At 35.5% G+C, this 27,229-nt stretch overlaps 1 protein-coding gene across 4 annotated transcripts in view; it reads right to left on the reverse strand.

Annotated features, from left to right (window-relative positions):
• Positions 1-2,237: 2,237 nt before the first annotated feature.
• The window catches only part of PHF6 (PHD finger protein 6), a 52,560-nt gene continuing 27,568 nt past the window's right edge, over positions 2,238-27,229 (reverse strand). The window contains exons 6-11 of one of the 4 annotated variants that reach the window (XM_022554249.2): positions 18,189-18,358; positions 17,876-18,019; positions 16,405-16,509; positions 13,793-13,926; positions 5,720-5,849; positions 2,238-2,867 (exon numbers count right to left, since the gene is read on the reverse strand). In XM_022554249.2, coding sequence (XP_022409957.1) covers positions 5,720-5,849; positions 13,793-13,926; positions 16,405-16,509; positions 17,876-18,019; positions 18,189-18,358 — 683 coding nt within the window. In that variant the 3' untranslated portion in view covers positions 2,238-2,867. Of the gene's footprint in view, positions 5,850-13,792; positions 13,927-16,404; positions 16,510-17,875; positions 18,020-18,188; positions 18,359-27,229 lie in introns of all 4 variants that reach the window. The other 3 variants (XM_022554248.3, XM_022554251.2, XM_089904072.1) reach the window with 3 other exon arrangements.

Genomic DNA, 27,229 nt, shown 5'->3' on the forward strand with positions numbered 1-27,229 from the left:
GTACAGAGGCATTTGGCAGAATACACATCAAATACTGGGGAGTAGGCTTGTGGAACGGGGGGGGATTCTCACATTTTGCTTGATATATCTTATATTTTAATTTTGTACAATGACTACATATTTTTTTAATTGAGGTAAAGTTCACATAACATAAAATTCACCTTTTTTTTTTGGCCGTGCCGTGTGGCATGCAGTGGAAGCGCAGAGCCTTAACCACTGGACCACCAGGCAATTCCCTAAAATTCACCCTTTTAAAGCATATAATTTGTGGTTTTTAGTATAGTCACAAAGTTATATAACCATCACCACTATCTAATTTTCCTCACCCCCAAAAGAAATTCCATGCCAGTTACTCTCATCCTCCCCTCCCCCCAGCTCCTGGCACCCACTAAACTGCATTCTGTCTCTTATGAATCTGCCTCTTCTGGACATTTCATATAAATGGAATCCTACAATATGTGACACTTTGTGCTGCCTTCTTAGCCCCTTCTTAGCTAGCTTCATCCTGGCTGTAGCATGTATCAGTACTTCATTTCTTTTTATGGGTATATATATGACTTTTATACATAAAAAAATCTGGTGGTGGGGTGGTGGTGGTGGGATGAATTGGGAAATTGGGATTGACATGTATACATTAATATGTATAAAATAGATAACTAATGAGAACCTGCTGTATAAAAAATAAAATAAAATTCAAAAAAATCTGTAAATAGCTGTGATTTTAAAGCTACTCAAACAGAAAAACCTTACCCTTTTGTACAAATGACTTTGTAGAAACTCAACAGTCTAAATCCAATGTCCACATTAAAGTACAGTTTATTCTATCTCCCTGCTCCTAACACTCCCTTGAATATCTACTCTCTCAGGTTCCATTTAAAAGGTTGCCCTTCATTCACACAGCAGATCTAGTTAGCTCTTTGCCCAGCTGTACCTTCCCTATCTCCCCACTGCTACCCTCACCCCCAACATAAAAACACATTTATAGCCTATAGAGGTATAGGCAAAGGTAGAATTTGGATGTTTATGGATCTGCTATCTTTTGACAAAGACCCAGGTCTGGTTGACTAACTTCAGTACACTGACCACACGGAGAACACGTCTGCTACAGTTAACAAGGTAAAATACTATCATTACCTTTCATCGTAACTGGTATTTTATAGCTTTCATCTTCTGAAGAAAAATCAAGAATGCACCTTTGCCTTGTCCTTAATGTCCCAGTTACCTCATTATCTGAACAAGGCAAAATTATGTAACACTGGTTGATACATAAAGCAGCACTGTCTCAGGGACTGGGATTTTCCCTTAAAAACATGGACTGGCCATTTGCTGGCCATAGAATTTTCGTAGGAAATTCTAGCATGTTTATGCTTTGGAATGATCATCAGCAATTGCTGATGACTGCAGCTGAAAAAAGAAAACAAACAAAAAACACCCCAACCCCAAAGCCCAGCTGTCAACAGTTTCAATTAGGTAAAGAAAACCACATAATTCTCTTTATAATTTTATGGGGTAATTAAAATGAAACTAAGTAATGGATTTTCAACACACACACACAGACACACACACACTTGCCAAGCATGTGTGTAGCAGTTGCAATAAAGCACACTCTCCTATAGTTCCAGCATTAATCAGAACCTCTTACTTGATTTCTTTTTCCTTTTGAGTAGGAATGCAGGAACGCAGGTTAGGAATTGTATGTATGGAATGAGCAAATTCTACCAATTAAAACTTTGATTTCTGCCCTGGATAGGACCATCTCAATACGTGGGCACTACTGCTAGAAGTAAGCTGTCCAGAGTAAAGGGAGTACATTTAAATCTTTAAGGTGGAATCCCTTTATGACAAGGATATTCATCCTGCACCCTTATTAGCAAGCAGATAAATTGTACTACGAGTTTTGGTTTATTTTTAAAATCACATTCTAACTAGGTCCCAGAGGACCCGATTTAAGTTGTAGGTATCTTTATCATGGAATGATAAAAGAACCAAGATGTCATGCAGTTCTATCATACTTTTGAAAGATTGCTGATTCTCTCCCTGATAAAGCCTTATGTGTGAAACTTTGAACTAAACTCAAATTCACATTTTTCTCTCTCATACTTGTTTAACAACAAATTTATTAAACAAACTAGGTATTTCACCTTGAAATAAAAGCAAGACTAAAAGGAACACAGTACTATTGCTGTTACAAATAAGCTTCATCATACCCTTGCACAAAAAAGACATAAATACGAACATGAAAGTCATAACTCATTTATTGAATGAATAGTATATGCAAGAATACCAATAAAAGGAAACTAATACTACAAACTACAATTCTGAAAATAAAGCCAATATAACAGGAACAAAATATACATAACATGAGAGGAATGTTTGATTTTGACCCATAATGCATTCCTTATCTTTACAATTAACCTAAATGTCTGTTAGAACAAAACTGTATACCTTGGTCTAACTTTAGTGCTTTTTAAAAAAGCAACAACATTCTAGAACACTTTTCTTTTGCTTTGAGATATTTGAGTCACACATTTGTTCAAGTACATAGATTCTGATTCAACAGTAGATCTACATATCTTGTTATTCTCTTAATATCTTGAGTAGCATGTACTCCTGAGCAAGTACTATCTGAAATTCTAAAATGGATGATCCTTGAAATAAAATGTATTTCAGTTGTGGGTATTTAATAAACTGAGATGAAAGTAAAACTCACCCCTCCCATCCCCCCTCCCCCCAGGAACAAAGAGCTCTTATTAAAGTATAGAAACTCAAGTCTATCTTTCTACTCTAAAGAACATTTCTTACTAACATTTCTGGTAAGGCAATAAATGCTCCAGAATAATCTTCAATATACGCTTGCAAAGATTACACTGTTTAATATCGATAACGAAAACAAAACAAAAAAGGGAAAAAAAAAGGAGAAAAGAAAAGACGCTTCAAAATTTCAAGCTAAAATACGCATAAAAGACAGTCATGGCAGTATTTTTTGAAATGATGTAAATGTTATATACTTATCAAATAATGTCATGCTTATTAAAACTACAGTTAAGGACTTAGGAGATGAACGGTAAATACACTGCTGAGGTCCATTTTTCTAAATAGTCATACCACGATGTAATTACTACCCAGAAGATGATGATGCTACTTGGGAACATAAGTACTGTACAATTTTTACATTGTAAGGCACTTTTACTCAGCATGTGACGAAAACATGGATAGAGAATCAAAATATTGGAGGTTTACAACCAAAGGTGATTTTTCATGTGACTTCAATTTACATTTCAATTTTTAATGAAAGACTATTTAGCCAATCACACCACAGTGAGAAAAATAGGTAGCCAGCCACTTATCTAGCCAACCAAATGGTAAAGTGCTATTCTGGTTGCTAGTGGCAGAGAAAGGGTTGAAGAAACCCATACAAAGTCATACAGTTTATTACATAACAAATCCATTAACTGACAGCTATTGTATTTGAAGTCCATTACATGATTATTGACTGGCCATTATTACCCCCGGCACCTTCCATTTTTCCTAAAAACATCATTACAGTAGTTGTCCAAAAATGAAGGTGCTCTATTATTCCATGGGTAAGTCTATGGCACACAATGTAAAAATGATCTAGACACAGTGATTCAAAGATTTAAAATAATGGGTTTCAAGCTGCTGTAGGGAAATAAAGTACAGATCCTTTGGGAAAAGTCACATAGCTTGGTAAACAAACATCTAGATCTGTCGTTGCACTTCAAGTCATGGTGAATTTTGAAAATTCATCACATACACACACAAAAAATCCAATGGTATATTTAGAGCAAAAGGAGAAAAACATATAGGGCAATCCACTACTAAAGCTAGTTTCCTTCTAAGAATAATAAAAGATGGTTAAAATAAAGCAATCATCAAGTCCCTTGATTTAAGTAAATGTGTGAATACACACTTGACAAATGTGACTTTAAGGGACTAGCAGTTAAAAAAAATCAGTCATTAAGCACAGTGTAATTTTCCACCTGTTACATTTTTAAAATGCTTTTCCATAAGCTGCAGAATATCTCAATGTACAGTCAAGTTAACATGTTATTTCTTGTTGGCTAATTTGCTTTAATGTGGTAGGTTAACTAATAATTCAGAAATCAGAATCCCTACCCTTGATATTGAGGTGCTATGGTAATATTCGGCAGAACACAACTAAAATTTTTTGGTTTTGCCATAAAGAAATATATAAATGTGCTTCAGCAGGTAAGTGGAAGAAAATATCACTAGCTAGAAATGCCAGTGTGAAAATCCTTTCTAAAAAGCTGGGTTCTTAGGCTTTGAGGAACAATTCAGATGATCAATAAAACAACACTGAACCCTACCAGAAGAAAAATAGGACACAGAATCCTATTTTATAGATAAGCAAAGCAATGAATGAAAACATTAAAAATATTAAATAAAGTTTCTAAAATAGTGGTCACAAAATTAAAAATAAATACTGCTTTATGCAAAGACTGTTTTTTTTTTTTTTACTTCTACAGCACATGAGATCTCCTTACATACTTTGGGCCAATATATGAAGTGTTCCACAACAACACGGCACTTGAGAGGAACGGGTTTCAGACATGGTGGCTAAAGTCCTTAGTAAGTGGTAACCCTTTAAAGGTTAAAGAGGCTTAATTTGCTGTTGCCAAATGTTAGTTTAAACTTGAAAGGATCCAATCATTTTGCTAGAAGCTCTTTGTATGACATGAAAAGAGAAGAGGGTTACTGTCAAGAGAATTTTGCCGTAAGCACTGGAGCTCAGAGCTTATAATCAATCACCAGTTGCCTGAGTCCATGCTGGTCAGTGAGAACAACTTTAACAGGAACCAAATGAAAAGCTTTAGCACACTTCTTGGAAGAGATTTTTAGCATGTGCTGTCGAAGCCAAGAGAAAAAGAAGGTTCTCTTCATTTCTCGCCTCCATTACTTGAGTGCGGAAAAAAAAATCATAAATTCCCATGTGCTGCCACCAGAGGCGTGTTTGCACTGTAAAGTGAAATTTGCTTATGCTTTCCCTTGAGTATGAATCCACTAAACAAACTTAGACACTCTAAACAGTAGAACTTTGTTCAGTCCAGAAATATAGCTTACTTCATTTCAATGTCTGCTTTAACTGTTGACACTATACACAGGGTTAATAGTGTTTCAATTGCTTCCCAGAAACTGCAAACTACAGCTACGTAATATCAACATGTCAAACTCTGCCATCTAGTGAAGGCTCATAAAACAAACAAGATGTTTTTAGGCAGTTCAATGAAGGATCTAAGAGTTGGGCAGTAAAAAGTTACAAACCCTTTTTGATTTTAGAAAACAGTGAAAAAAGAATAGTAGTTATGGATGTCTTATTCATTCCCAGTTTTCTAACTCTGTCCCATGAACCTGTTTAAAAGATGATAAAAAAATGTAAAATATGATGCTTGAGGGGAACACAATAATATAATGTTATTGAGGAGCAAGAATATCTTATTGGTTTGACATTACAACTACATTTATTGATAAAGTGGATAGCTTGTGTTTATTATTACAAAATCAGCTAGTTAAAAGAAAAAAACTATGCAAGCCTACACACCCTCAGCATTCTAGTAACATGCTTAACTAAACATAATAGCATTAAAAAAAATCATACTGCACATTATTACCTCAATACGTATTTATCAGTGTGTATACTGTATCCTGACAACAGAGCCAATATAATTAACTTTCATACCTAGTTTCCATTAAGTTGCTGCTGAGTTAGTTGTTGCTGATCAATTTCTACTTTTCCCCGGCTTTTACTCTCTCGTTCCTCATCTTCTTCATCTCTCTCATCATTTCCACTATGATTTTTACAATATAGTCTACAATGATGAAAGATAAAAATCTCAAAATGTTTTGTCATTGTTGATGAGAATATATTTATGTCATTAGTGGATGAGGTCCATGCCCATTTAAAATCTGAGTTTCCTCATCCACACTAAAAAAACACCCCACAATTAGCTATAGGTCCATTTCTGTCTAAAAGATAGAAAGGAAAGCACTCTATTAATGAAATAATAAAAGTTCGTCTGAAATAAAACCACATATGTCCAAATATAAGGCAATTCCTCACTTTGCTCAATGAGATTAAAAAAAGTCCTTGGCCAACATGAAAATATCAACTTTTAGGTATATATATGAAATAATGAAATTCTATAATGTTTCATATACATAATTTCAAAGCACATTTTAGGAAATAATATAAATTGTATATATGCTGCTGCTTTCTGCTCACATTTCATGAAACAATTTTACTCAAACTCCTCAAGTACCTTTTCATCATTAGTGTCCTGGCCTTTACTAGAACACCTTTATGAGTCACCTAACAGTTTTCCAGGTACTGCATTTAGCTCTGTTTCTCATGATGTAGACTGGCTCCTTTAATTTCTTTTTTTTCCCATGACACTGACCTTCTGGGAAGAGTCAGACCATATGCCTCGTCAACTACACCACATTTTGGATTTATCTAACTGTGGTAATGTTTTTGTTTTGGTTTGGTTTTTAAGAGTCTTTTTTTACAGTTTTTTTTTTTCATTTTTTGGCCGCTCTGCACAGCTTGTGGGATCTTAGTTCCCTGACCAGGGACTGAACCCAGGCCACGGCAGCGGAAGCGCCGAGTCCTAACCACTGGACCGCCAGGGAAGTCCCTGTGGTAATGTTTTATTTGGTTTTCTCTCACCCTTTATTTCCTGTAAACTAGAAACAAGGTCTAAGGGCTTGGTTAAGTTTAGGTTCAACTTTCCTTTGTTAGTCCAGGATACTTTGTAGGTAATCCTGCATACCTCAGGATGCATGTAATTTCAGAATGTCCTGCTATGAGTGTGCTGTTTTCACTTGCTTAAGGTGGTAGAAACGGCCAGATTTCTCTATCGTAAGGGTAAGTATTCCCTCTTTGAAATTAACAAACCATCTCTGGAGGGATACTTTGACATCATGCTGTTCCGACAACCTTTTACTTGGGTATATACACTATATACTTGAAATTCATTGTTTTTAATGAAAATGGCAATGCAGGTGATTTTGAACAAAGGTTTAGGCCACTTTACTGTATATACATCAATATATTTTTATAGTTAAATACCCCTACAATAATCAAAGAAGGGTGGGAGCTGATCTGAGCTCAGTTTTAGGTCAATTATACACAAGATGACAAGATGGAACAATGCTTAGAAAATGTTCAGTGGATGCCCTCTTGTGGTCAGCAATGGACAGAAGATGATCACAGGAATTCATCTGCCACAAATGGTGTAAGACTAGGTTTAACATGAAAAGTTTCTAACAAGTGAGTAGAATAAATGGCAGGGGTGGGGCTGGGGGGGCAGCAATAACAACTGACTTCTGACCTAGTTTTGCTCATCATTTTCTATTCTTAAAACATTTTCAAAGAACTATGGAGAATTTCTACTCTTCAAACGCTGCATGTTAGGAATCACTTTTTAAATCATGAGTTCAATCATGAGTTCAAATATCAAATATCACTTCTATATAGTGCACCTATGAAGTATCTTCCCCCAAATATAACCTGAATCTAATTAAGCCTTTGAGCCAACTTATAAATTACAGGATATACAGAGGGGTAGAGGAATGAGGTAAATGACATCAGGAAAACGCAAATTGATAAATCTAGAATATGGGACTTTTACAGGACAACTTATCAGGGTTCCTTAACAGGTAGAAGGAAAAGGCAAGGGTGGAGTGGGGACTGCTCTATATTGAGAGAGACTTAAGAGACATCCATTAAATGCAATGTAAGGACCTTGCATGTATTGAGGTTTGAACAAATCAAGTCTAAAAAGACATCTTCAAGACAATTGGGGAAATGCCAAAGTGAACTGGGTATAAGACGATACTAAGAATTTACTGTTAATTTTATAAGATGTGATGATAGCATAGTGATATTAAAGTATGTAAGGATAAAATGACAGGAGATCTGGGATTCTGCTTTAACATACCTCAGAAAGAAAAAAAATGTAGATGAAACAACCACGGCAGTAAGTTGGTACCTGCTGAGACTGGGGTTGTTATACTCTTCTATTTTTGTGGGCTTTTAGAAATTTTTATAACAGAGTTTTATCTAAAAGGATGAGCCCTTTCTTGTTAGAACAAATTTTAATCTTTTTATCGGATTATTTTTCACTCAAGGACTATTTCCCATAGGCCTATTACGTGTCTTTCACCAGTCTGGACACCAAGGCCGCAGGTGCTGACCAGTCAAACAAGATCTCTGCTGTCACAGAACTTACTGTTTTATGGTGGGAGGCTGACATTTTAGAAAAATACATATTTAAATAGCTTAGAAATACAATAAAGACAATAAAACAGGATAAACAGATCACTATATAATCTTCCCTCGCCTTTTTAATATGAATATATTCAGGATCCAGAAAGGGCTGGTAAAGAAAGAAAGCAAGTCACATGTAGGAGGGAAGGAAGCCACTTCATTCAGAAATATTCCTCCTTGCATTTCCTTTCATTTGTCCATTCTTCTCTCCCCAAACTGCCTGCTTACGGACTCATTTGAACTCCATGGTCTCTATGAAAAAATCTGGAATCCACTTCTAAGCAGATTTAAGAAACAAATTTCAATGTGAAAAAGTAAAAAGAGCATTTCAAATCATCATGGATCCCAGTTCAAATACTTTTGTTTAGAAATGATCACTGCAACATGGTTTTCTAACAGCTAAAAAATAAAAGCCATCTAAATGTCTAAAAAGAGAACTGATTAAACAAACTAATACACCCATACACTGGAATACTATGCAACCATTAAAATGGTGATGCACAACTGTTTAACGTCACAGAAAAAAAATGCCTCTACTAAAGATATAGTAAGTGGAAAACAGGTTATAAAAGAGTATATATAAGAAAGTTTTGTTTTTATAAATATACACATATACACAATCACACAAATGTCTAGAAGAAAATATTCCAAAAGATTTAAAGTTATTATCTCTGGTGGTAGAATTAAAGTTGACATTTAGTTTTATTTTTCTTATCTACATTTTCCATTTTTTCCTGAAATGAAAACGGATAACTATTGTGAAAATATCTAAATAAAGTTAAAATGGAAACACAATAATTCTCCACATATCTAATTCTAAACATTTTAAATGGGCCTGTTATTTTAAAATATTATTGGCTACTTTTAAAAATAATGGATTGCTCATGAACCATATAAAGGAGAATATAAAATTGCCTCTTCTCCACCCCTATGCAACGAATGAGAGATGACAACTATTAAGTTTGCTGACTATGCTCCTAGAAAATTTTCTATGTATAAAAAACATACACATATCTTGTTCATGTGTGTACACATGTACTTTTTATATGCTAAAATAGAATCATGCAACTTTTCCCCCTGACTCAATCACTGAAATACCTCTCCACAACTCTACACATGGGTCTACTTTATTCTTTAATTTCTGCATAGTATTCCACTAGATGCATGTATGTACTAAAATTTATTTACTAAATCTCCTGATAGAATTCTGATTTGATTTTCTTTCTTTCCTTCTTTCTTTCTCTCTCCCCTTCCTTCCTTCCTTCCTCCCTCCCTCCCTTCCTTTCTCTCTTTCTCCCTCCCTCCCTCCCTTCCTTCTTTCCTCTCTTTCTCTCTTCCTCCCTCCCTCCCTCCCTCTCTCTCTCTTTCTTTCTTTGCTATTGTGGGTGAAAAGTTAAAAATCTTTTCCCATTCCACATGAGAATTTCACCTTTGGTTAACTCTTTAGCCCTCTTCCTCTAGCAACTTAACAAAAATTAGTGTGTCAACTATTTTACTAAGCTATGTTACCCGCCCCCCCCAGTTGGTAGACTGTACCTGGACTGGGAAAAATATGCATATTCTGATAAGAAGTCTTATCTTTGGTCCTCTTTCAGTGTGGTGTAACCTGAAAATTATCTATGCCTATATGACTGTATTGTTAAGAGGTGCTGACTCCAATGGGGTATGAGGCTTTTCCCCAATGTGGATCATATCTTATTGGACCTGAGCTGTACTGCTACAATGACTGCTGCAAGGACTCTCAGAGAAGACGAATATTTGATGCCACCCTGCTGGCAAGCTGCAGTTCTTGTCTATATTCTTCCTGAGTAGACTGATGCCATCTGGGGTAATCCTGTCAGTTTGAAGTATAGCTGAGTCTAAGAAGATGCCCTAGTGGGTGTTGCCACTATCACTAACGATAATGCAATGACACTTCTTGCACATACATCTCTGCACTGTTGTCTGCTCAATCCCTACAAGCACACTAGTAGCAAAAGATATATATTATTTTAAGGTTTTCATCTCCAATAATAAATTGCTCTCCTAAAAAGTTGTGCCAATTTATTATATTCAACCTTAACATGGAATAAGAATGCCTGTGTCTCAAAAACCTAGCTAACAGTAGATAGTCTAAATCCTATTCATCTTTGCCAAAATTGGTAAGATCTTGTTTTAATTTGCATTTGATTCATTACTAATAAGGTTGAACAGTTTTTCATGTGCTTATAACCCATGGCTATTTCTTCTATAAACTGCCTGTTCACGTCCTTTACCCATTTTTTAAACTGGGTTGTGTTTTTCGTAATGATTTGGAGGTCTCTTTAGGTAGTCTAATTTTAATGTAGTCAAATAAAAGTTCTGAGTTCCCTATCATGCTTAGAAAGGCCACCTATACTCAAGATTGTTTTCTTTTCTTTTTCTTTGTTTTTAAATTTTTATTGGAGTATAGTTAACTTACAATGCTGTGTTAGTTTCAGGTGTACAGCAAAGTGAATCAGTGATTCTTTTCCCATATAGGTTATTAGAGAATATTGAGTACAGTTCCCTGGGTCGAGACTGTTTTCTAAATGGAGAGCCAACTGTATAGATATCAGGTACTGAATTAATCCATTCTGTCTCCACATATATAAAATGCTACCATAATTATTTATAAGATTCCAACAAAGACACGGATCTATCTTCTGTGATCTTCTGTGATCTATCTTCTGTGATACTGTTTTAATTACTGTATGATTGGCTTTGATATCTAACAGGGGATTTCTCCTCTCAATTGCATTAAAAATTTTCTTGGCTTCATGTGATATACTAGTTGGCTACCCCAATATCTATCCCCCACCACCCTCCATAGTACTAAACCATATTTTGTTTGGGTAGCAATGTGTCCACTAAGAGTATACTTCCCAGCCTCCTTTGGACATATGACTAAATTCTGGCAAATGAGATGCTGAGCAGAAGCATGTATGGAACTTCCAGGAAGGCTGATTAAAGCCTGACTCAGCTGGAGCAACAGCTACTTTGTCCTTCCATCTTCCTTTGCCCTTGCTTCCTCCTGCTTCCTGTGGAAGGAAGCCCAAGGAGGAGACAGCAGAAAGACGCTAATGGGGGCCAATGATAACACTGAGAAGCTGCCTACCACATCTGCACTGCTTTCCTCTGGACGTCTTTTAGGGGAGAAACAAACTTCTATCTTGTTTAAGCTTCTATTTCTTTTCCTGTTATATAAGGTAACAATCATTACTAATAGACAATAATACCACATTTACTTTTTTAGATAAAACTCAAAAAGTTGGATTTCATTAAAATTGTATTAAGTATATAGATTAATTTGGGGAGAATAGGTATCTTTCAAAGTTGAGTCTATCAAGGAACATAATATATTTCGTCATTCATTGGGGTCCTATGTAAAATGCTACTTTTTAAAAAAGGTTCACCATTGGTGTATGTGTATGCACACGTGTGTGTGTGGGGGGGGTGGGATAGACATTTTTCCTTTACATTTTCTAAGTAGTTATCACTGGAATTGTTTTTAAAAATTCATCTCATATTCAGCAGCCTTACTGAGCTCTTATAAATTTTAATAAATTCAGAGTTGATTTCTTTGGATTTTCTTGGTAGACAGTAATATCAATAATATTGACAATTTTATTTTTCTCCTTCACAACATTTACTATACATTTTCCTTCCTTTTCTCATTGCACAGGCTTAACCCTCCAGAAAAAGAGTGAAAGTAATGTTGGCAGTTGGCACCCTTGTCTTGTTCCTGATCTGAATGAAAGTGTATTGATATAGTGGCTCTCAATTAGAGATGAACCTGAGAATCACCTGCGGAATCATCAAAATACACGGTTTGGGCCTCAACCCACTGAATTTAAATCTGAGGGTAGGACCTAGGCATGAACATTTCTAAAGAGGGCCATATCCACCTCCAGGCGATTCTGAGGCTCAGCTCTGGCTAAGAACCATGGTCCATTTACTTTAACACTAAATAAGCTGTTTGCCATTTTTGTCTCTCCTAACACTCTATTAAGACTCCTAGCTTACCACCAAGAGCACTCTTGCTACCTTACTTTAAAATTCAGAAATGGATGTTGAATGGTATCAAATGTCTTTCCACTATCCACTAGGATTTTTCTTTATTAATTGTAACAGGTCACATTTATATATTTCCTAATTTTGAATAATCTTTAAATTGTTAGACTACAGCCCTGGATTTGATTTTCTAATATTTTATTTCAGATTTTGGTACATATATTTATAAAAGTTAAGACTTGTCTCTAGTTTTAAAATTTTTGTTGTTAAATGCTGTCTTTGTTAGGTTTGGTGTCACAGCTATGCACGTGTTACAGAATGAACTAAGAAGTTTTCCATTTTTTGCTATGTGCTGGACGTCTTTAAATAACATTGGAATTATCTGTTCCTTCAAGGCTTGATAGAACTCGCTTGAAAAACATGTGCCTTTATTAGTAAGCGAAGTTTGGCCAATTTTATACTACAGCATTAGCACCTCACGCAATCACCCAAATGACTTGGTGACTGCTTACACAAACTGCTTTGTCCATGGAATAGGAGACCCTGAGTCACTGGTTTATTGCACGCTGGGAATGTGAGAGCAAGGAAGTGCTTTACAACTTGCAAAGGCAAACCAAATAAATATTCAGGGATCTCTACCAACTTATTCTCCATTCGATTAAACAAAGGGAACCATTGTAGATTCACATTGATAACACTAGCCCAACGCAGCACTGGTAAGTGGAGGCCCATAAAAAAGAGGGTAACATGTAATCCCAAATCTCCAAACCTTACTCTTTCATCAGTCTTCCAAGTGTATCTTTTCAACTTCTGCCTTCACAACTATATCCTATTCTAAGTTACCCACAATTCTCACCTGGACCCTCAGCAGTAGCCTCCTACCACCCACCCCCTCATTTGCTCCCTTGTTTCTCTCCCATCTTAGGGCCTTGCACACGCTGTTCTCTCTGCCTAGAACGCCTTCCCAATGCCCACATTCATTTCGCCCTTCATATCTCTGCTCAAGCACTATTTCCTTAAGGAAATTGCCAAACACTCCCCCACTACAGACTAGTAGGTTAGCTCCTCCTTGTTACATGCTGTCACAGCGCTTTGTAACATCTTTTACAGCACTTACGAAGTTTATGATTGTATATTTATGTGACCATTTAATTGATATATCTCTCTCCCACTAGACTGTAAGCTTTCATGAGGACACTGTCTCTGTCTGTTTTGATCACTATTGTATGCCCAGCTCCTAGCACAATGCCTGGCACACAGGAAGCATAAAAATACTGATTGAATGAATGCTAATCCAGGGATGTGTAGGCAGAGGAAAATGTCAATTGCAGTACTCATTTCTTATACAGAGTCCTTAGTATTCTACACTTGGCTAAACACCGCCTAAGAAGAGTGAGCAAGTAAACTAATGTCATCTATTTAAGGGCAGTTACTTACTGACAAGTTTAGGAAAATGGACAATTGTTCTCTTACTTGTAAATTCCTCGTGACATATTTTCAATGTATTTAGCTTTGTCTTGTACTCCACAGTGGTAATGGTAAGTCTTAACACAGGCTTTTATTTCACATCCAATAGTAGCACCGGGCTGACTGCAAAGTGTACATTTCTGTTTAAGGGAAGAGAAAGAATAATCATAAGCAGTATTTCAAAGTTTATGCAATCTTATTTCTTCTATTTTAGCTATTTCAGCCAAACAGTCCACGTTACAAAGAAAACAGCCAGTTTTTCTATTGAAAAAGAGTGCACTGAACTTATTGTATAGCATATGTATTAAATAACACTGCAATTTAAATCAAACTTTGATAGACTTTCTAATATGTAGTCACCCCTGATGTTTCCATTATTTAACTCTACTAACCATCAGAGAGCTGACATCGAAACATAAAGGGAACACTCCTTAATACTGCCAAACACACACACAAAAATATATTCTATATTTTAGTGGTTGGCTTCTTTTTCTCCCTGAGATCAGTTCCTTTCCTACTATGACTGGGGGGAAGAATGAGAAGATTCTCAGAGAGGGATTGCTACCAAGTAGGCAAAAGGGCAGAAACAGACTAAAGGGGCTGACATCTTTTTAAGACTTAAGGTGATTGTTGGAAGAAGGGTTTCATAGTCAAAGAAGTTTGAGAAATGCTAGTTTTCAACAGATTACTTGATTGCAGAACTTCTGACAGCCTTCCTCTAGGAAGGAGGGTATAGTAAACAGTTCCCAAGTTTATTGAACTCCAGATGCCCTTTTAACTTTGGAGCAGTGGGAGAGCATCCCGATGGACTGACTTCCTTTGGAGCACACTTGGGGAAATGCTAGGTTAGTGCTGACACTAAGATTCAACAGTGCAGAGGTAAATAAGTTGATCAAGAGAATGTGAATTGTTATCCTAGTCACCTATTTGACTTTAGCTGTATGACACAACATTGTGCTACATACGATGAAGTGATTTTTTCCCCTTTATTTTTTTTTTAGTACTCCACATTCTGTTTTAAAGGAGTTTCATTTTTAGAAGAGTAATCAAAGTATCAAAAAACTGAACTGGATTTAAATGGAACAACTGACATCAATAATCTTTATACCTTCAAAAATGCAGTTCCACAAAGAAAAAGTCATTTCTTATGGATTCAGACAAAGATCAACAATGCCTGAAACCACCAGATGAAAGATCGAAGGGGAGCTTCACAACGGAGGGATCAACTCACCACCTGAATCCAAGGTCAGACATTATGACTTGTCTGATGTGATAAAATATGGATGATATAGTCCCACCTGTGAAGTGTTCTTACCCCCCAAAATGTTGAAAATGAATCTAATCAAGCTTTACATCTAACTTCCACTTTAAAAGAAAATCTGGCGGATAGAGGGACAAGTTAAATAGCATTGTGAAAAAGCAAACAAATAAAACATGTGGGATATTCTACAGGACAATTAATTTGTTTTCTTCAACACGTCAATGGCATACAACAAAACAAAAACAGAAACAACAAAGACAGGGAGGAGGGAGTGCCCTAGATTACTTAAGGGAAATATAACAACCAAATGTAATATGTGAACCTCCTCTGATTCACACAAACCAACTTTAAAAAGATAGTTTTGATACAATTGGGGAAATATGAACTAGGTATTAAATAACACTGAAGACTCATTGTTAATTTATAAGGTGTAATGACATTGTGGTTAGGTAAGAAAATGTCCAACTTTTAAGAGATACATACTGAAATATGTAGAGGTGAAATGATATGAAGTCTCAGCTCTGCTTTAAAATACTTCAAGCAACAAGAATAAAAGGCATAGATGAAACGAGTGCCGCAAATTCTTGATAACTGATGAGTCAAGGTGATGGATAGACGTGTGTTACTAGTCTTTCTAATTTTGATGTTTGAAAATTTTCACAATAAAAAAATTTTTAAATAAAGTCATTTCTAGAGACAATTGCTGTCTTAAAGAAAAGATTCTGCATTCCAATGACATTTTATAATATTCACAGGCTGTAAAGGAGTAAGTCATCAAATAAAGATGCCATTATTTCTTAAAGCTATTTATTAGTAATTCAGTATGTTTAAAAACATGAGACTTAGGCACATTTTATAAAGGAAACTTTAAAGCTATGATAAACATATTAAAAGACATAACTATGTATGTGAACTTTAACTAAACAGAAGGCTCTGAAAAAAATCTCCTTTTATTTAAAAAAAAAGAATGAATAACAACATGGGGAGATTCTCAATGTTCTATTGGGGTCATGGAATTTTTCTTTAAGCGAGCTTAAACAATTTAACATTTTAAACTTAATAAGGTGTGTCATGTTCACATCTTCATTTATTTTACTAAAAGACTCTCAAATACCCTGAAGTATAAATCTCAGTATAATTGTCTTAGGTAATGAAGTTACATAGAAAGAAGAATAACTTTCAGTAACATCAGCATCCTTTATTATATTACAAATAAGTCAAATATATACTTCACTTTAACATATGAACTACTTTATATTAAATTTTTTGATGACTGGATAAATTTGAGATGTGTTCTAAATTTAAAGCACAAAGTCAGAAGAGTAATGTTGCATAGCATAAACATAAAAGCACAGACCATTCTTTTTCCTCGCTTAATCTCCTGAAGTACAGTTTTAATATCAAAATCTCCAAATTCTGCTCTTGATGTTGTTGTGAGCTGGACTGTGCCAGAAGAAAATAACTAGAAAAGAAAAATGCAGGAACATTTAATATTCAGAATCCTTGTGAGAAAAAGATTAAACAACTTAAGAACAAATATGTTACATTATTTTAATATCCTGAGAAAGATGACTTTTCCTTAATAATCAAGTACTGACTCAAATATTTTTTAATCTATTCACGTCTGATTAAAATATAACCCAAAATAAGGACAATGGAATAAAACTAAGGTTGCCAGTGTGGAGCCAAGATTAAATGCTTCATTTAACAAGGAGAGTTCAGCAGTGTCACCCTGTCATCTCAACTATTTTACATTTCCACAGTTTCAAAAATAGTTTAAAATGATAAATTTCCATCATAGATGCAGATGAGAATCACCTAGAGATTTTTTTTTCAAACTAGACATGTTTGGGATCTACTCCAAGAGTACATATTATTGAAAAAGCTCCCCAGGTAAATTTGATATGCATCTCTGGTTAAGAACCTCTGATATTAATAATATAATCTAAAAAAAAATTTTTTTTGGCCATGCCATGTGGCTTGTGGGATCTTAATTCCCCGACCAGGAATTGAACCCGGGCCCTTGGCAGTGAGAGCGTGGACTCCTAACCACTGGACCGCCAGGGAATTCCCTAAATAATATAATTTTTTAAAACCTAATCATAAATGGGATGAGTAATTCAATACAATCTAGTTCAAAAATGTTTACATATGCTATATGTCAGACCTGGATCTAAGGATGCAAAGATAAAATATAGTTCTTACCCTCAAGGAATTTAAGAGTCTATTAGGGGAAAGAGGCTCATAAATGAATAACTGCAATATAGTATACGAAGTGCAATAAGAAAGACTTTTACGAGGTTATAGTGGAGGCCAAACATAGCTTCCAAGACAAGTTTATAAAGCTGAAATTTTTACAGTTATGAAATCATTAATTATGGATTATCTGGAACATAGTAACTATACTTAGGATTACTTTAAATCGCACTAAATCATAAAGGCTATATTTTTTAAAATCTAGAGTTTATGAAGATTTGGGATTATAGAACTTCCCGTTATAAAATAAATAAGTCACGGGGATATAATGTACAGCATAGGAAACAGAGTCAATAATATTGTAATAACTTTGTATGGTGACAGATGGTAAGTAGTCTTATCGTGGTGATCATTTTGTAATGTATAAAAATATCGAATCACTATGTTGTATACCTGAAACTAATATAATATTGTAAGTCAATTATACTTTTAAAAAAAGATTTGAGATTATAGGATACACTATTCATAATTCTAAAACACTAATGCTGGGGAGGAAAGTTCTATATTTGGTTACTAGCTAAATGCTTTTCCAAAACTTGGGTTTAAAAGCACATAAAAAGAACCATACTTACCATGCACTTATAATGTGCAGCTGCCTTCTTGGCATTAAATATATGCAGTTTTCCTCTTGCTTCATTTTCTTCCTCCCCTACATGACAAAATCCACATTTAGGCCTGGTGTCACTAGGGCTGCTTCTGTGTGGAGACCTATCTCTCTGCAAATGTAAAAGAAAATGAAAACCTTGAAAAAAAATCCATGAAAATATGCTATCAGTACCTCAAGCTTAGTTAACGCTTCAAATGATTAACTTTGCCTATCAACACAGTTCAGATGAAATATTCATGGTGCAACAAAAAGGAAGAATCCAACATTTTTCTACTTACATAGGAACTACTCTCCATTTCATCTGTTCCATGGGAGGATGTGGACCTGGTATCTTCCGACAGTCCTTTAAAATTAGTTTTTCGCGGCCTTCCTTTGCGACTTTTCTTTTTACTTTTAGGTGATGAGGGCTCCAGTTCATGTTCATTAAAACTTTCTTCTAGATCAGCTGCTTAAAAATGAACAAAAGCTTTACATGGACCAATCTTAAAATGAGCATTAGTTCATGGGTCCTTAGAACATATGTTTCTCCTTAGAATAAAATCACCTCAAGATATGGGGAGAAATGATCTGTGGTATGTTTGATATAGTGGCCTAACATTTCATATAAATGCAACAAAAATGAAATACAAAGAAATAGTTTTACTATAATAACTGTAAAATTAATTATTTCCATCAAAGTTATAATTCTATGAAAATGAGTTTTGTGATCTTAACTGTGCACATAATTCAATAAACATTTCCAAACTCTAATAAGGGAATTTTTTAGAATTAGATCTTGTATAATTTTTTTTTTACCATAGGTTTCAAAGAGTTTTACCTCACACTGTTGGTGAAATCAGAACAATTACCCAGAAAATAAACTTGCTATAACTTGGAAAGCTAAATGAAAATAAAGTAGGTGTATCTGTGCTGTCCAATATAGTAGCCACTGGCAACATGTGGCTTTTTAAAATTTAAGTCATTTATAATTAAATGAAATTAGGGCTTCCCTGGTGGCACAGTGGTTGAGAGTCTGCCTGCCGTTGCAGGGGACATGGGTTCGTGCCCTGGTCCGGGAAGGTCCCACATGCCGTGGAGCGGCTGGGCCTGTGAGCCATGGCCGCTGAGCCTGCGCGTCTGGAGCCTGTGCTCCGCAACGGGAGAGGCCACAACAGTGAGAGGCCCCCGTACCGCAAAAAAAAAAAAAAAAAAAATTAAACCTTCAGTTTCTCAGTCACACTGACCACATTTCACGTGTTTATTAGTCACATGTGGCAAGCTGAGTCTCTACTGGACATCACAGATATAGAATGTTTCTATCATTACAGACAAGTTCTATTGTACAGCACTGCTCTAGATAGCTCTTTAAACTATCATGAAAATCAAAAGATCAAATTCACCAAGGAAGATATCTACAAATGAACTAACCAATTGATCAAGTAATTAAACAAATGTTAAGTATAAAAGGAATTTCTAACTTAAGTGGTAGAAAAGCTATGGTGCAGGTTGTCTGTGTATACGTTAATGGATTAAACAAAATTTATGGAGAAGTTTTAGAACTGTGCTTCCCAGTAATTTGAAAAGTATTTCTACCATTAATAGAGGTGCTTCATTCAGTTATTCACTAAAAATATTTATTGAGGGCCTACTGTATATAAGACAATGTACTTAGTGTTCAAAAAGGTATAAAAATCAAATATTCACTTGTCTTAGTGTCAAACTACAGAAAGTTTTAGGCATAGTTCTAATACCTACATTGTTTTTTCTTTTACCATAAATTATCGACTATAATTCCACGGACTAATTTCTTCCATGAGAAAGCATATCAACTCCTCTTCTCAGATGCTGATCTTTCCTAATAAATACTTTAAAGGGTTTTTTCCTAAGCAATAAAAGCACATTCATTATGATAAGGAAAGGGTAATTTAATCAGCATATTTGAATATATAAACTCTAAGAACTGAGAGCATTAGACCATTTGCGAAACAGTTAATAAAAATTTATATCAATGTAACTTCACCTAACTATGGTAGGATTTAAGGGAAGAAAAGGGGGGGAAGGTAAAAGTGGATAGTGTTTTATAGGCAATAAGACAAATTCATGTGAATAACTCTCCCTGTGAAGACAGACAAGTCAATTAAAGATAATTCTGATCTTAACACTATAGCAAATTTCACATCAGAACACGCCACCTACTTTAAACATTCAATCTGACAATTTTTAAGACACAGAATTTCATTAAAGCTATTAGAATTACTTGCATGTGCCAAAAATTAAAATGAAAAATCATAACCAAATGTTCCAATCATCCTGATATATATTACAGCATATATATGATATACATAATATTCTGTTATTTACAATGAAAACAAATAATCACTAGCACTATAATAACACTACATTGTTAAACACCTATAAAGAAATTACTTAACTGATTCCATTATCAGGCCAACATGGCTAGTTTTCCAGATGGCATATTTGTCTGTCCTAAACATGGAATCGTTCAGTATAAAATTTTAGGGGACTTTACCAGCAATAGTAAAAAAAAAAAATCACAAAAGATTGACAGATTTAACTATATTAGACTTTTAAACTTCTGAAAGTAAAAAAAAAGTGATAAAATTAGAAGGCAAACAAACTGGAAGAATATCTGCTGTACTTATGACAAAAGATTAGTATCTTTATGATCTGATAAGCTCATAAAAGATTAAGACCCCAACAGAAAAATGGGTGAACCGTATGATCAAATAATTCGTAGAACATAAGTAGTTAAATATACTTTTAGGGACTTCCCTGGTGGCACAGTGGTTAAGAATCCCCCTGCCAATGCAGGGGACACGGGTTCAATCCCTGGTCCAGGAAGATCCCACATGCCGCGGAGCAACTAAGCCTGTGCGCCATAACTACTGAGCCTGCACCCTAGAGCCTGTGAGCCACAACTACGGAGCCCACGTGCTGCAACTACTGAGGCCCACGCGTCTAGAGCCCATGCTCTGCAACAAGAGAAGCCACCGCAATGAGAAGCCTGCGCACCGCAACGAAGAGTAGCCCCCGCTCACCGCAACTAGAGAAAGCCCGCGCACAGCAACAAAGACCCAACACAGCCAAAGTAAACTTTAAAATAAATAAATAAATACACTTTTAGAAAATTTGATGTCTCTAAGTCAAAGAAGTGTAAATTAAGTGATACACCATTTTCACCTATCAAAACAGCAGTCTTTAAGTAGTTGTAAAAACCTTCAATAAACCCAACAAAAAATGTGTTAGAAATACAAATATAAAAGAAGCCCCACAAAAATGTTGAGATAAGCCATGCTTCTGGATGAATAGGATCAACATTAGAATGGTATCAGTTCTTGCTAACCTAATTTAATGAAACGCTGATAAAACAGAATTGAAAGTTGATTCCACAGTTTTCTAGAAGAGTAAATATATAATACGCAAGACTATCTTTTTTAAAAAAAGATATCAAAATATACCATAAAGCAACAGTAGTTAAAACACTGGCATAGGAATAGACACATGTCAGCAGAAGAGAAAGCCAGGTTGAAAAGAGACCCACATGCATATGGGAAATCAGAGTATGATAATGGTAGCATTTCAAATGAGTGGGGGAGAGACATAATGGCACAACTGGGTACCCATTTTCTAAAAATTCAGATTCCTTTTCTCATACTATATGAAAAAATTAGAGATGGATCCCAAAAATCTAATAAAATAACAAACCAGAAATGTAACAGAAGAAAATGGAAGAGATTTTTTTTTTTTTACAATCTTGGGGTTAGGACACCTAAGAAGCCATTTAGTGGCAGGGAATTAATATCTATATTTTACAGACAGCACTTCAAATCAATTTTAAAAAGACAAACCTTGAAAGAAAAACGTGCAAAGGATAGGACTGACAATTCACAGAAGAAATATAAATGACTGAAAAAACATGGGCAGAAGTACAACCTTACTAATTACAAGAGAAATGGAAATTAAATGAGATAAACAGATTCGTAAAAATTATAAGACTGATAATATCCAGCACAGTTGTAGGGAACTGGACACTGTCATACACTGTTGGTACATGTGACAGTACTGATTCCCAATGTTAAATGCACAGAGTCTCTCCTGGCATCCCCATTTCTAGGACTTTATCCTATAGAATCACTTGCATAAGTACATAAGCACATACGTATAAGGAAGATCAATGCAGTTTTATTCCTATTTCACATAAAAAATAAATATAACTGATTTTTATTAAGAGAAATCCTTAAATAAACTATGGTTCTATTTATTCTATGGGATGTAACACAACTGTTAAAAAGAATAAGGTTGATCTGTATGCACAGAGAAGGGTGTCTGATATATCACAGAATGAAAAAAACAAGTTGCATAACATTATCTATGTATACTCTGATGCCATTGTATTACAAATAGTGAGCATATGCATATATATGTAAGATTGTACGTATGTAAGAAAGGTTCTAGGAAGATTTACAAACTGTTAGTAGTAGGAACTCTACTACTACTGAGAGTGTGATTTGGGGGGTGAAGAGAGGGCTTTCTGAATTACATTTATAGTACTTTTGTACTATTTTAATTTTTTTTAACAATGGGCTATGTACTACGATTGTATTTAAAAGAATTTATAACATCCAGTGTGGTGAAAGGAGGGGGTAAAGTCAGCCACTGCTGACGGGAATATAACCTAGCACAATCTTTCTAGAAAGTAATATGGCAATGCATATTGAGAACCTTAGAAAGATTAAACCCTTTGACCCAGTGATTTTATTTTTGGGAATTTATCCTAGAAAATATTTGAAAATTATTTGCACATGAAAATGTGAGTATGAAGCTAGTCACAGCACCTTTGTTTAAATTTTTCATGGTTACTTATTATTTTTCCAATTCAAAACTGTGAAAATGTTTTAACATTCTTAAAAGTTATTTTTAATAATAATTATAAAAGAACTATCTGCATAAAAGTAGGGAAAATCTTCCTTTCCACCTTCCAATTCCATGTGCTCTGCACTCCCAGCTGGTACCCTAGCTTCCTTGCTTCCCTTTCTTCATACTCACTCCCTTCCTCTCAAGGTACCGTTAACTTAACGCTTCTTTTCTCAATCTCAAGGGTAGAGAGCCTGGTTTTGAATCCTGGATCTGTCACAGACTGTGTGTCCTTGGACCTGAGACCTACCTCAGAGGGTTCTTGAATTAAATAAGTTAGTTCCTGTAAAGTACTTAATCTAGAACAGGGCCTGGCACATAAGACACTCTCAATAAATGTCAGCTATTATTTTCTATGCATATGCAAATCCGTTTTAAAAGCATATACAAACAAATGGCATTCTAAGCATACTATTCTGCATCTTGCCCTTTTCCATTTAATATGTAAATGCAAATACCCAAAATATAAGAGCTAACATTAGAGCTTTTTGAGTTTTGACTATACAGGATGTGCTATGCAGTTTACATGCATTATCTTATTCAACCTCAAAACAGCCCCATGAGGTTGTATCAGTCTCCATTCCCATCCTCCGTTTTATAGATAAGTAAATTCAGAAAAGTTAAATAATTTTGCCTAAGATCATAAAGCTAGGGAGTAGCAGAGTTGGGACAAACACATGTCAGTGAGTCACTACTATATGCTTTGGAAGTAGTAATACCCACTATCATGGAAATAAACATCTTCATATGCTCCTGCAAGTTAGAAAAAGGATAGCTATACATATGCTTATGTATGCATTGCTCTGGAAGGACACAAAAGAAACTGATAGTAGATGTTGCTTTTAGCAAAAAAATTTGGAAACTGAGATACAAGGACAAGGATGAGAGGAAAGCTTACTTACAGTCTACACTCTTTTGTATTGCTGATTTTTGTACAATGTTCATATACCTATTCAAACAAAAGAATATGGGAGAAAATAAAACCTTACCCTTGTATTCACAACTACAATTTCTAAAAATCCAGACTTGATAAGGTAGGTAGCAAAATAAGGTTGTCCTCCTTTCCTGTGCCACCAAGTGTTCCCCACCTTTATGAGTACAGATGTCCATGTCACCTTAGAATGGCCAGGCCCTTCTCTGTTACCCTTCTGATTGCCCCTATGCGACAGGGGGGTGACCAACTTACCAGGAAACCAACTCTCCCCTCCTCCTAGTATTGTATAAGCCCTATCTGTCCCTTTACCAATTCTCTTCTCCCTCCTAATCAATGTTTTCCTCATCTTATATCTTCCTGGTTTAAGCCCCATTTCCTTCCTTCTCCTAAATTCTCACATCACTTAACAGTATGAAGTAGAAAGGACCCCTGGACAGAAAGTCTGAAGTCTGCCACTTTCTAGGCCTTAACTTGGTGAAGTTACTTAACACTCGCAAGTCTCCTGGTATATCAAATGGGACTAATAAGAACACCTTCCTGAAAAGGCTGCTTTAAGAAAATGTATGAGAAAAGCACTTTATAAACTATGAAATTCTATTCAATTGTTAATTATTACTTGTCATACCTTGTGTAGATTGTAAGCTCTTTGTCCACAAGAGGCTTCTTTTCTAAACTCCCAATGTGCCCACACCCAGCAGGCACTCAATAAACATTTGTCGGAATGTTTTTTTTTAAGAAAAAGGCCAAGCATTAAAGTTGGGGTAAGCATTACCACATCTGCTTTGAATCTTTAGGGCAGCTACAAAAGCAAGACTGGAGGTCATCTGCCCTGCCGTCTCCAATGGGAACGTGGTAAGCACTTGCTCTGCATGCCCCTGGTCACAAGCAAACTCTGCTTTTCCACTAAAGTTATCAGATAAATGATTTCTTTTAGGCATATGCATATACATATATAAATATGTAACATACATAAATATATTATTCTTAATTAAGTGTGCCAAAATGAAATATGATAGCTGGGATTGAATTTAAAATAATCCAGGTGGAGGAAGTGGGTAAGGGTATAGATGAAACAAGACTGGCCAGGAGCTGACGGTTACTAAAGCTGGGTGATGGGGCTTTTTTTTTTTTTTATGCTCTCCTCATGTCCCTACATTTTTTTAAATTTCTTAATTTTATTTTTTTATACAGCAGGTCCTTATTAGTCATCAATTTTATACACATCAGTGTATATATGTCAATCCCAATCGCTCAGTTCATCACACCACCACCACCACCCCCCTGCCGCTTTCCCCCCTTGGTGTCCATACGTTTGCTCTCTACATCTGTGTCTATTTCTGCCCTGCAAACTGGTTCATCTGTACCATTTTTCTAGGTTCCACATATATGCGTTATATACGATATTAGCTTTTCTCTTTCTGACTTACTTCACTCTGTATGAGTCTATAGATGCATCCATGTCTCAACAAATGACCCAATTCCGTTCCTTTTTATGGCTGAGTAATATTCCATTGTATATATGTACCACATCTTCTTTATCCATTTGTCTGTCGATGGGCATTTAGGTTGCTTCCATGACCTGGCTATTGTAAATACAGCTGCAATGAACATTGTGGTACATGACTCTTTTTGAATTATGGTTTTCTCAGGGTATGTGCCCAGTAGTGGGATTGCTTGGTCGTATGGTAGTTCTATTTTTAGTTCTTTAACGAACCTCCATACAGTTCTCCATAGTGGCTGTATCAATTTACATTCCCACCAACAGTGAAAGAGGGTTCCCTTTTCTCCACACCCTCTCCAGCATTCGTTGTTTGTAGATTTTCTGATGAAGCCCATTCTAACTGGAGTGAGGTGATACCTCATTGTACTTTTGATTGGCATTTCTCTAATAATTAGTGATGTTGAGCAGCTTTTTGTGCGCTTCTTGGCCATCTGTATGTCTTCTTTGGAGAAATGTCTATTTAGGTCTTCTGCCCATTTTTCGATTGGGTTTTTTTTTAATATTGAGCTGCATGAGCTGTTTATGTATTTTGGAGATTAATCCTTTGTCCATTGATTCATTTGCAAATATTTTCCCCCATTCTGAGGGTTGTCTGTTTGTCTTGTTTGTAGTTTCCTTTGCTTTGCAAAAGAATCTACGTTTCATTAGGTCCCATTTGTTTATTTTTGTTTTTATTTCCATCATTCTACGAGGTGGATCAAAAAAGACCTTGCTGTGACTTATGTCAAAGAGTGTTCTTCCTATATTTTCCTCTAAGAGTTTTATAGTGTCCGGTCTTACATTTAGGTTTCTACTCTATTTTGAGTTGATTTTTGTGTATGGTGTTAGGGAGTGTTCTAATTTCATTCTTTTACATGTAGATGTCCAGTTTTCCCAGCACCACTTATTGAAGAGGCTGGCTGTCTTTTCTTCATTGTATATCCTTGCCTCCTTTGTCATAGATTAGTTGACCACAGGTGCGTGGGTTTACCTCTGGGCTTTCTATCCTGTTCCATTGATCTATGTTTCTGTTTTTGTGCCAGTACCATATTGTCTTGATTACTGTAGCTTTGTAGTATAGTCTGAAGTCAGAGAGTCTGATTCCTCCAGCTCCATTTTTTTCCCTCAAGACTGCTTTGGCTATTCGGGGTCTTTTGTGTCTCCATATAAATTTTAAGATTTTTTGTTCTAGTTGCATAAAAAACGCCATTGGTAATTTGATAGGGATTGCATTGAATCTGTAGATTGCTTTGGGTAGTATAGTCATTTTCACAATATTGATTCTTCCAACCCAAGAACATGGTATATCTCTCCATCTCTTTGTATCATCTTTAATTTCTTTCATCAGTGTCTTATAGTTTTCTGCATACAGGTCTTTTGTCTCCCTAGGTAGGTTTATTCCTTGATATTTTATTCTTTTTGTTGCAATGGTAAATGGGAGTGTTTCCTTAATTTCTCTTTCATATTTTTCATCCTTAGTGTATAGGAATGCAAGAGATTTCTGTGCATTAATCTTATATCCTGCAACTTTACCAAATTCATTGATTAGCTCTAGTAGTTTTCTGGTGGCATCTTTAAGATTTTCTATGTATAGTATCATGTAATCTGCAAACGCTGACAGTTTTACTTCTTCTTTTCCAATTTGTATTCCTTTTATTTCTTTTTCTTCTCTGATTGCCGTGGCAAGGACTTCCAAAACCATGTTGAATAACAGTGGTGAGAGTGGACATCCTTGTCCTGTTCGTGATCTTAGAGGAAATGGTTTCAGTTTTTCACCATTGAGAATGATGTTTGCTGTGGGTTTGTCGTATATGGCCTTTATTATGTTGAGGTAGGTTCCCTCTGTGCCCACTTTCTGGAGAGTTTTTATCATAAATGGGTGTTGAATTTTGTCAAAAGCTTTTTCTGCATCTATTGAGATGATCATATGGTTTTTCTGCTTCAATTTGTTAATATGGTGTATCACGTTGATTGATTTGCATATACTGAAG

This window comes from Delphinapterus leucas, chromosome X, assembly GCF_059928025.1.
Source record: "Delphinapterus leucas isolate spDelLeu-1000000601 "Yukka" chromosome X, BTC_Dleu_Yukka2, whole genome shotgun sequence".
In the NCBI taxonomy this organism is placed as follows: Eukaryota; Metazoa; Chordata; class Mammalia; order Artiodactyla; family Monodontidae; genus Delphinapterus; species Delphinapterus leucas.